Source organism: Gigantopelta aegis, chromosome 5 (assembly GCF_016097555.1).
Source record: "Gigantopelta aegis isolate Gae_Host chromosome 5, Gae_host_genome, whole genome shotgun sequence".
NCBI lineage: Eukaryota > Metazoa > Mollusca > Gastropoda > Neomphalida > Peltospiridae > Gigantopelta > Gigantopelta aegis.
In genome coordinates, this window is record NC_054703.1 from 19,979,752 (window position 1) to 19,991,103 (window position 11,352).

The following is an 11,352-nucleotide window of genomic DNA, read 5'->3' on the forward strand; positions in this document are numbered from 1 at the left end:
GCATGAATATAAAAAATATAACGTTCAATTCTTAAATAACGGTTAACTCGTTTGTTATCCTCTATCTAATAACGGTCAATTCATTTATTATCCTCTATCTAATAACAGTCAATTCATTATTATCCTCTATCTAATAACAGTTTATTATCCTCTATCTAATAACAGTTTATTATCCTCTATCTAATAACAGTCAATTCATTTATTATCCTCTATCTAATAACAGTTTATTATCCTCTATCTAATAACAGTTTATTATCCTCTATCTAATAACAGTCAATTCGTTTATTATCCTCTATCTAATAACAGTCAATTCGTTTATTATCCTCTATCTAATAATGGTCAACTCGTTTGTTATCCTCTATCTAATAACAGTCAACTCGTTTGTTATCCTCTATCTAATAACAGTCAATTCATTTGTTATCCTCTATCTAATAACAGTTTATTATCCTCTATCTAATAACAGTTTATTATCCTCTATCTAATAACAGTTTATTATCCTCTATCTAATAACAGTCAATTCGTTTATTATCCTCTATCTAATAACAGTTTATTATCCTCTATCTAATAACAGTCAATTCGTTTATTATCCTCTATCTAATAATGGTCAACTCGTTTGTTATCCTCTATCTAATAACAGTTAACTCGTTTGTTATCCTCTATCTAATAACAGTTTATTATCCTCTATCTAATAACAGTTTATTATCCTCTATCTAATAACAGTCAATTCGTTTATTATCCTCTATCTAATAACAGTTTATTATCCTCTATCTAATAACAGTTTATTATCCTCTATCTAATAACAGTCAACTCGTTTGTTATCCTCTATCTAATAACAGTTTATTATCCTCTATCTAATAACAGTTTATTATCCTCTATCTAATAACAGTCAATTCGTTTATTATCCTCTATCTAATAACAGTTTATTATCCTCTATCTAATAACAGTTTATTATCCTCTATCTAATAACAGTCAACTCGTTTGTTATCCTCTATCTAATAATGGTCAACTCGTTTGTTATCCTCTATCTAATAACAGTCAACTCGTTTGTTATCCTCTATCTAATAACAGTCAATTCGTTTGTTATCCTCTATCTAATAATGGTCAACTCGTTTGTTATCCTCTATCTAATAACAGTCAACTCGTTTGTTATCCTCTATCTAATAACAGTCAATTCGTTTGTTATCCTCTATCTAATAACAGTTTATTATCCTCTATCTAATAACAGTTTATTATCCTCTATCTAATAACAGTCAACTCGTTTATTATCCTCTATCTAATAACAGTTTATTATCCTCTATCTAATAACAGTTTATTATCCTCTATCTAATAACAGTCAACTCGTTTGGTTATCCTCTATCTAATAATGGTCAACTCGTTTGTTATCCTCTATCTAATAACGGTCAACTCGTTTGTTATCCTCTATCTAACGGTCAACTCGTTTGTTATTCTCTATCTAATAACGGTCTAATGAACACTGCTTATAGATTACCTGCAGGCGTCGTCACTGCGGTGGATTTTTTTATCACTGGGGTGGATTCATTTGTCACTGTGGTGGCTTCTTTTGTGACTGTGGTGGCTTCTTTTGTCACTGCGGTGGATTCTTTTGTTACTGTGGTGGATTCTTTTATCACTGCGGTGGATTCTTTTGTCACTGGGGTGGATTCTTTTGTTACTGCAGTGGATTCGTTTGTCACTGGGGTGGATTCTTTTGTCACTGCGGTGGATTCGTTTATCACTGCGGTGGATTCTTTTGTCACTGGGGTGGATTCGTTTGTCACTGTGGTGGATTCTTTCGTCACTGCGGTGGATCCGTTTGTCACTGTGGTGGATTCTTTTGTCACTGGGGTGGATTCATTTGTCACTGCAGTGGATTCTTTTGTCACTGCGGTGGATTCTTTTTTCACTGCGGTGGATTCTTTTGTCACTGCGGTGGATTCTTTTGTCACTGTGGTGGATTCATTTGTCACTGTGGTGGCTTCTTTTGTGACTGGGGTGGATTCTTTTGTCACTGCGGTGGATTCGTTTATCACTGCGGTGGATTCTTTTGTCACTGGGGTGGATTCTTTTGTCACTGTGGCGGATTCTTTCGTCACTGCGGTGGATCTGTTTGTCACTGTGGTGGATTCTTTTGTCACTGGGGTGGATTCATTTGTCACTGCGGTGGATTCTTTTGTCACTGCGGTGGATTCTTTTTTAACTGGGGTGGATTCTTTTGTCACTGCGGTGGATTCTTTTGTCACTGTGGTGGATTCGTTTGTCACTGGGGTGGATTCTTTTGTCACTGTGGTGGATTTGTTTGTCACTGCGGTGGATTCTTTTGTCACTGCGGTGGATTCTTTTGTCACTGCAGTGGATTCTTTTGTCACTGGGGTGGATTCTTTTGTCACTGGGGTGGATTCGTTTGTCACTGCAGTGGATTCTTTTGTCACTGCGGTGGATCCGTTTGTCACTGTGGTGGATTCTTTCGTCACTGCAGTGGATTCTTTTTTAACTGGGGTGGATTCTTTTGTCACTGCGGTGGATTGTTTTGTCACTGCGGTGGATTCTTTCCTCACTGGGGTGGATTCTTTTGTCACTGCGGTGGATTCTTTTTTAACTGGGGTGGATTCTTTTGTCATTGCGGTGGATTCTTTTGTCACTGTGGTGGATTCTTTTGTCACTGGGGTGAATTCGTTTGTCACTGCGGTGGATTCTTTTTTCACTGTAGTGGATTCTTTTGTCACTGCGGTGGATTCTTTTGTCACTGCGGTGGATTCTTTAGTCACTGCGGTGGATTCTTTTTTAACTGGGGTGGATTCTTTTGTCACTGCGGTGGATTCTTTTGTCACTGGGGTGGATTCTTTCCTCACTGGGGTGGATTCTTTTGTCACTGTGGTGGATTCGTTTGTCACTGAGGTGGATTCTTTCCTCACTGGGGTGGATTCTTTTGTCACTGCGGTGGATTCTTTTGTCACTGTAGTGGATTCTTTTGTCACTGTTGTGGATTCTTTTGTCACTGGGGTGGATTCTTTCCTCACTGGGGTGGATTCTTTTGTCACTGCGGTGGATTCGTTTGTCACTGAGGTGGATTCTTTCCTCACTGGGGTGGATTCTTTTGTCACTGCGGTGGATTCTTTTGTCACTGTAGTGGATTCTTTTGTCACTGCGGTGGATTCTTTCCTCACTGGGGTGGATTCTTTCCTCACTGGGGTGGATTCTTTCGTCACTGCGGTGGATTCTTTCGTCACTGTAGTGGATTCTTTTGTCACTGCGGTGGATTCTTTTGTCCCTGTGGTGGATTCTTTTGTCACTGCGGTGGATTTTTTTGTCACAGGGGTGGATTCTTTTGTCACTGCAGTGGATTCTTTTGTCACTGCGGTGGACTTTTTTATTACTGCAGTGGATCCTTTTGTCACTGCGGTGGATTCTTTTGTCACTGCGGTGGATTCTTTTGTTACTGGGATGGATTCTTTTGTCAGTGGGGTGGTGGATTCTTTTGTCACTGGGGTGGATTCTTTTGTCACTGGGGTGGATTCTTTTTTCACTGCGGTGGATTCTTTTTTTACTGCGGTAGATTCTTTTGTCACTGTGGTGGACTTTTTTGTCACTGCGGTGGATTCTTTTGTCACTGCGGTGGATTCTTTTGTCACTGGGGTGGATTCTTTTGTTACTGCGGTGGACTTTTTTATCACTGCAGTGGACTCTTTCGTCACTGCGGTGGATTCTTTTGTCACTGGGGTGGATTCGTTTGTCACTGCGGTGGATTGTTTTGTCACTGCGGTGGATTCATTTGTCACTGCGGTGGATTCTTTTGTTACTGCGGTGGATTTGTTTGTCACTGCGGTAGATTCTTTTGTCACTGTGGTGGATTCTTTTATCACTGCGGTGGATTTGCTTGTCATTGCGGTGGATTCTTTTATCACTGCGGTGGATTTGCTTGTCATTGCGGTGGATTCTTTTGTCACTGGGGTGTTTTTGTCTGTCGCTGAGGAGGATTCTTTTGTCACTAGAGTGGTTTTGTCTGTCACTGAAGTGGTTTCTTGTGTCACTGGATTGGTTTCTTGTGTCACTGGAGTGGTTTCGTTTGTCACTGATCTGCGTACCCGTGTCAGTGGGATGGAGTTTTGTGTCATCAAAGTTTCTTGTGTCAGTAGGGTGGTTTCTTGTGTCAGTAGGGTGGTTTCTTGTGTCAGAAGGATGGTTTCTTGTTTCATCGGAGTAGTTTCTTGTGTCAGTAGGATGGTTTCTTGTGTCAGTAGGATGGTTTCTTGTTTCATCGGAGTAGTTTCTTGTGTCAGTAGGATGGTTTCTCGTGTCAGTAGGGTGGTTTCTTGTGTCATCGGAGTAGTTTCTTGTGTCATCGGAGTAGTTTTTTGTGTCATCAAAGTAGTTTCTTGTGTCAGTAGGGTGGCTTCTTGTGTCATTAGTGTACTTTCTTGTGTCATCGGGGTAGTTTCTTGTGTCAGTAGGGTGGTTTCTTGTGTCATTGGTGTACTTTCTTGTGACATCCGAGTAGTTTCTTGTATTGGAAGGGTGGTTTCTTGTGTCATCAGAATAGTTTCTTGTGTCATTGGTGTACTTTCTTGTGTCAATAGAGTAGTTTCTTGTGTCAGTAGGGTGGTTTCCTGTGTCATCGGAGTAGTTTCTTGTGTCATTGTAGTTTTTTGTGCCATCAGAGTAGTTTCTTGTGTCAGTAGGGTGGTTTCTTGTGTCATTGGAGTAGTTTCTTGTGTCACTGGAGTAGTTTCTTGTGTCAGTAGAGTGGTTTCCTGTGTCATCAGAGTAGTTTCTTGTGTCATTGTAGTTTCTTGTGTCATCAGAGTAGTTTTTTGTGTCTGTAGAGTGGTTTCTTTTGTCATTGGAGTAGTTTCTTGTGTCATCGGAATAGTTTCTTGTGTCATCGTGGTAGTTTCTTGTGTCAGTAGGATGTTTTCTTGTGCCATCAGAGTAGTTTCTTGTGTCATTGGAGTAGTTTCTTGTGTCAGTATGGTGGTTTCCTGTGTCATTGGGGTAATTTCTTGTGTCAATGTAGTTTCTTGTGCTGTCATGGTTTCTTGTGTCATTAGAGTAGTTTCTTGTGTCAGTAGGGTGGTTTCTTGTGTTATTGGAGTAGGTTCTTGTGTCATCGTAGTTTCTTGTGTCATCGGAATAGTTTCTTGTGTCATCGTGGTAGTTGTTTGTGTCAGTAGGATGTTTTCTTGTGCCATCAGAGTAGTTTCTTGTGTCATCGGAGTAGTTTCTTGTGTCAGTATGGTGGTTTCCTGTGTCATTGGGGTAGCTTCTTGTGTCATCATGGTAGTTTCTCGTTTCATTGGTGTAGTTTCTTGTTTCATTGGTGTAGTTTCTTGTGTCAGTAGGATGGTTTCTTGTGTCATCAGAGTAATTTCTTGTGTCATTGGAGTGGTTTCTTGTGTCAGTAGGGTGGTTTCTTCTGTCATCTGGGTGGTTTCTTCTGCCATCTGGGTGTTTTTTTCTGTCATTTGAGTGGTTTTTTGTGTCATCTGGGTCGTTTCTTGAGTCATCAGAATAGTTTCTTCTGTCAATGGAGTAGTTTCTTTTGTCATCGTGGTAGTTTCTTGTTTCATTGGTATAGTTTCTTGTGTCAGTAGGATGGTTTCTTGTGTCATCGGAGTAGTTTTTTGTGTCAGTAGGGTGGTTTCTTGTGTTATTGGAGTAGGTTCTTGTGTCATCGTAGTTTCTTGTGTCATCGGAGTAGATTCTTGTGTCATCGGTGTAGTTTCTTGTGTCATCGGGGTAGTTTCTTGTATTATTGGTGCAATTTCTTGTGTCATCGGAGTAGTTTCTTTCGTCATCGTAGTAGTTTCTTGTGTCAGTAGGGTGGTTTCTTGTGTCATCGGAGTAGTTTCTTGTGTCATCGGAGTAGTTTCTTGTGTCAGTAGGGTAGTTTCCTGTGTCATCGGAGTAGTTTCTTGTGTCACTGTAGTTTCTTGTGTCATTGTAGTTTCTTGTGCCATCGGAGTAGTTTCTTGTGTCATCGTAATTTCTTGTGTCATCAGGGTGGTTTCTTGTGTTAACGAAGTAGTTTCTTGTGTCATCAGAGAAGTTTCTTGTGTTATTGGAGTAGTCTCTTGTGTCATCGTAGTTTCTTGTATCATAGGAGTAGTTTCTTGTGTTAACGAAGTAGTTTCTTGTGTCATCGGAGAAGTTTCTTGTGTTATTGGAATAGTCTCTTGTGTCATTGTAGTTTCTTGTGTCATCGGAGTAGTTTCTTGTGTCATCGGAGTAGTTTCTTGTGTCAGTAGGGTGGTTTCTTCTATTATCTGGGTGGTTTCTTGTGTCATCGGAGTAGATTCTTGTGTCATTGGGGTGGTTTCTGTCATCTGGGTGTTTTTTTGTGTCATCTGGGTGGTTTCTTGTGTCATCGGAGTAGTTTCTTGTGTCATCGTAGTTTGTGTCATTGAAGTAGTTTCTTGTGTCATCGGAGTAGTTTCTTGTGTCAGTAGGGTGGTTTCCTGTGTCATCGGAGTAGTTTCTTGTGCCATTGTAGTTTCTTGTGTCATCGGAGTAGTTTCTTGTGTCAGTAGGGTAGTTTCTTGTGTTATTGGAGTACGTTCTTGTGTCATTGTAGTTTCTTGTGTCATCGAAGTAGATTCTTGTGTCATCTGGGTGGTTTCTTGTGTCATTGGAGTAGTTTCTTGTGTCAGTATAGTGGTTTCTTGTGTTTTCGGGGTAGTTTCTTGTGTCATCGTAGTTTCTTGTGTCATCGGAGTAGTTTCTTGTGTCAGTATGGTGGTTTCTTGTGTCATCGGGGTAGTTTCTTGTGTCGTCATAGTTTCTTGTGTTAACGTAGTAGCTTTTTGTGTCAGTAAGGTGGTTTCTTCTGTCATATGGGTGGTTTCTTCTGTCATCGGGGAGGTTTCTTGTGTCATCTGAGTGGTTTCTTGTGTCATTGGAGTAGTTTCTTGTGTCATCAGAATAGTTTTTTCTGTCAATGGAGTAGTTTCTTTTGCCATCATGGTAGTTTCTTGTTTCATTGGTATAGTTTCTTGTGTCAGTAGGATGGTTTCTTGTGTCATCGGAGTAGTTTTTTGTGTCAGTAGGGTAGTTTCCTGTGTCATCGGAGTAGTTTCTTGTGTCACTGTAGTTTCTTGTGTCAATGTAGTTTCTTGTGCTGTCATAGTTTCTTGTGTCATCAAAGTAGTTTCTTGTGTCAGTAGGGTGGTTTCTTGTGTTATTGGAGTAGGTTCTTGTGTCATCGTAGTTTCTTGTGTCATCGGAGTAGATTCTTGTGTCATCGGTGTAATTTCTTGTGTCATCGGGGTAGTTTCTTGTGTTATTGGTGCAATTTCTTGTGTCATCGGAGTAGTTTCTTGCGTCATCGTAGTAGTTTCTTGTGTCAGTAAGGTGGTTTCTTGTGTCATCGGAGTAGTTTCTTGTGTCATCGGAGTAGTTTCTTGTGTCAGTAGGGTAGTTTCCTGTGTCATCGGAGTAGTTTCTTGTGTCACTGTAGTTTCTTGTGTCATTGTAGTTTCTTGTGCCATCGGAGTAGTTTCTTGTGTCATCGTAATTTCTTGTGTCATCAGGGTGGTTTCTTGTGTTAACGAAGTAGTTTCTTGTGTCATCAGAGAAGTTTCTTGTGTTATTGGAGTAGTCTCTTGTGTCATCATAGTTTCTTGTGTCATCGGAGTAGTTTCTTGTGTTAACGAAGTAGTTTCTTGTGTCATCGGAGAAGTTTCTTGTGTTATTGGAATAGTCTCTTGTGTCATCGTAGTTTCTTGTGTCATCGGAGTAGTTTCTTGTGTCATCGGAGTAGTTTCTTGTGTCAGTAGGGTGGTTTCTTCTATCATCTGGGTGGTTTCTTGTGTCATCGGAGTAGATTCTTGTGTCATTGGGGTGGTTTCTTCCGTCATCTGGGTGTTTTTTTGTATCATCTGGGTGGTTTCTTGTGTCATCGGAGTAGTTTCTTGTGTCATCAAAGTAGTTTCTTGTGTCAGTATGGTGGTTTCTTGTGTCATCGGGGTAGTTTCTTGCGTCGTCATAGTTTCTTGTGTCAACGTAGTAGTTTTTTGTGTCAGTAAGGTGGTTTCTTCTGTCATATGGGTGGTTTCTTTTGTCATCGGGGTGGTTTCTTGTGTCATCTGAGTGGTTTCTTGTGTCATCTGAGTGGTTTCTTGTGTCATCTGGGTGGTTTCTTCTGTCATTGGAGTAGTTTTTTGTGTCATCGGGGTGGTTTCTTCTGTCACCCGGGTGGTTTCTTCTGTCATCTTGGTGGTTTCTTGTGTCACTGGAGTGGATTCTTCTGTCACTGGAGTTGTTTCTTGTATCACTGGACTGGTTTCTTCTGTGACTGGAGTTGTTTCTTGTGCCACTGGAGTGGTTTCTTGTATCACTGGAGTGGTTTCTTGTGTCACTGGAGTGGTTTCTTGTGTCACTGGAGTGGTTTCTTTTGTCACTGATCTGCGTACCCGTGTCAGTGGGATGGGGTTTTGTGTCATCAAAGTTTCTTGTGTCAGTAGTGTGGTTTCTTGTGTCAGTAGGGTGGTTTCTTGTTTCATCGGAGTAGTTTCTTGTATCATCGAAATAGTTTCTTGTGTTAGGGTGGTTTCTTGTGTCAGTAGGGTGGTTTCTTGTGTCATCGGAGTAGTTTCTTGTGTCATTGTAGTTTCTTGTGTCATTGTTGTTTCTTGTGCCATTGTAGTTTCTTGTGTCATCAGAATAGCTTTTTGTGTCAGTAGAGTGGTTTCTTGTGTCATAGGAGTAGTTTCTTGTGTCACTGTAGTTTCTTGTGCCATCGTAGTTTCTTGTGTCATCGGAGTAGTTTCTTGTGTCAGTAGGGTAGTTTCTTGTGTTATTGGAGTAGGTTCTTGTGTCATTGTAATTTCTTGTGTCATTGGAGTAGATTCTTGTGTCATCGTGGTGGTTTCTTGTGTCATCAGGGTAGTTTGTTCTGACATTACAGTGTGTTCTTCAGACATTGTAGTGTTTTTTGATATCACAGTGTGTTCGCGTCTTAGTGAGGTGTCTTCACGTTTGACTGGGGTTGTTACTTGTGTCAGCTGGGTGGTTGCTTGTAAGGGCAGTTCTGAGGTGCTTACAGATCCCATCCCCATGATTCTGTGCCACACTCTGGCACATTTTTCTTGTAACAGTATTATTTCCTTTTTCCTGTTCAGATCATGGCCGATGCCATCAGTGTAACAGGTACCTCTCAAAGTACTACTTTCTACAAGGCCAAGAATTATGGGCAGGTTGCAGCTGCAATCTATTCTGGTACCTTCAAACATAATGGTATGAAACTTGTTTTTCTTATATTCCAGAACAAAATTTATATCTCTCAGTTTGGTATTTTTGACTGCAATTGTAAGTGAAGATCCCAGATTGTTAAATGCACCCTGCTTTACTTCAATGAGTGGGTTGTAAGACAAATCAAGAAATGTAGCAGGCACTGCTCCAAATGCATTTGGGTGTAAAACTTTGATTTTGTTTGCTTGCAAGATGATCTTTTCAATTTTTTTGGATTCCTCGAGAATTTGGATGGAAACTGTGATCAAGTTTCGGTCATTGAGCATCAGAATTCTCAAACAATCTCTGTGTCTTTGAAACATTCCAGCCTCCAGTGGAAACAGTGTCCGGCTGATATCAAGTTCTGATAGACAGTACATCCCATTAAAGGAATCTGGATTAACGTATGTTAGTGCATTGTCTTTCAGATTGAGTTTTCTTAGACCCCTCAAATGATGAATCTGGCGACTTGGAACATCTTCAAGCCCACATTTATGAAGTGAAAGTTCCTTCAGCGATTCCTCCAAACCAGCAAAAGCACCATTTTTGAAAGACAGCGGACTGTTCCCATCTAGAACTATATGCTCCAGCTTCTGCAGACCTTGGAATATTAAGCTAGGAATAGTTTTAATGTTGTTTAGTTTCAAGTTCAAGGTCCTGAGATTTGTCAAATCTCTGATGGCTGTTGGGATGGTCTGAAGGCGATTGGAGGTTAAATCTAATGTCTGAAGAAAGTCAACACCTTTAAAAGCATCATCTGTTATGTCCTTTATGTTGCAGCGGTTGAACCGAATTTCACGTAGTGAAGGAAGGTTAAAATTACTAAAGATACTGCTGGGTAGAGTCATTTGGTTTTGAATGTTTTCACCCATTGTGAGTTTCTCAAGTCTATGTAAGCCCCTCAAAAATGTAAAATTCCTGTTGAACTGGAAATCTGTTTTGTCACAGCTCACATACCTCAGTGTGTCAGCCATGTGAATAAACGTGCTGTCTTCCATCTGAATTCCAGTGTTTGAATCGAGATTCAGTATCACAACTGACAACATGGGAGCGAAGTCAGATTTTTTAATGGACTTAATCTGGTTGCCACTTAGATCCAGATGAATCGGGTGTAGATTTGACAGCAGCGATGTCAAGTCTGGTACAGAAATGAGGTTTTTACCCTGGCAAAACACCTGATACAATTTGCCATATGTATCATAAGGCTTTTGGTTCCACTGACAGATGCAACTGTTTGGACACTTGGCAGCCACACACATTGGGCTTGACAGATAAAGGGTTAATATGAATATTAACAAGGTAATCTCCATGGCTTAGTTATTCTTCAAAGGTGCAAGGTTCCCATTTTCCCTGTGAATTATATAATTAAAAAATATTAAAGTTAATAAATAAAATAAAAAATTAAATCGAGGAATATTTTGTTCAGTATCACGTGGCTATTCACTACACAAGTTTTGAAGATCACTTCACAATTATAAAAAAATAAACAGTAATTGCCAATTACTTTCAATTGACTAGAAATATCACTAATCAAGATTTTGAAAACAAACTGTTCCCTTGAAATAGAACCCCCCAAAAAAGTGAAAAGTTTTGGGTGTTTATTGTCTACAAATTTTTTATATATTATTATTTTTTTTTTTCTAATACGATTTTTATGTGATGTGTAAAAAACCATACATTTTCACGAATTGTGAAGCAATGAGTGAAAATATGTTTTTTACACATCACAAGCTGACAAAAATTATTCGCAAAAAATACCATGAAATGATCTATTTATCATATGCATATGAATTATTATGAATATGCATATTAAAAAAAGAAACAACAAACGTGAAAAAACTCAAGATCGAAAACATGTGACACCATGATATATTTCTGTGAAACGAGGGACATTTCGCATAAAATTTACTTCACCATGGACTTTTAGCTTTTATTTTTAATGAGAGTTAAATTAATAATTATTTAATACTGCTGTTAAAACAAACAGGTGATAAAGCAATTGTCCTAATAAGCAACAAACAAAACAAAAATCGAATTTAAACTTAAAGGTAATGACAGGATATTGTGTCATCACTATTTGACTTCGTACACAATCAGTTATAGATATCTGTATTTCACCGTCGTTGTACT

General features: G+C 39.5%; 1 protein-coding gene across 5 annotated transcripts in view; it reads right to left on the reverse strand.

Moving 5' to 3' along the window:
- The window catches only part of LOC121373366 (mucin-3A-like), a 37,063-nt gene extending 26,505 nt beyond the window's left edge, over positions 1 to 10,558 (reverse strand). For all 5 annotated transcript variants that reach the window (XR_005958071.1, XR_005958070.1, XM_041499975.1 and 2 more), the window contains exon 1: positions 1,490 to 10,558. Coding sequence is in view for 3 of the 5 variants with exons in the window: in XM_041499975.1 (XP_041355909.1) it covers positions 1,490 to 10,532 (9,043 nt within the window). In the remaining 2 variants the exon portion in view is untranslated. The remainder of the gene's footprint in view (positions 1 to 1,489) is intronic.
- Positions 10,559 to 11,352: the final 794 nt, after the last annotated feature.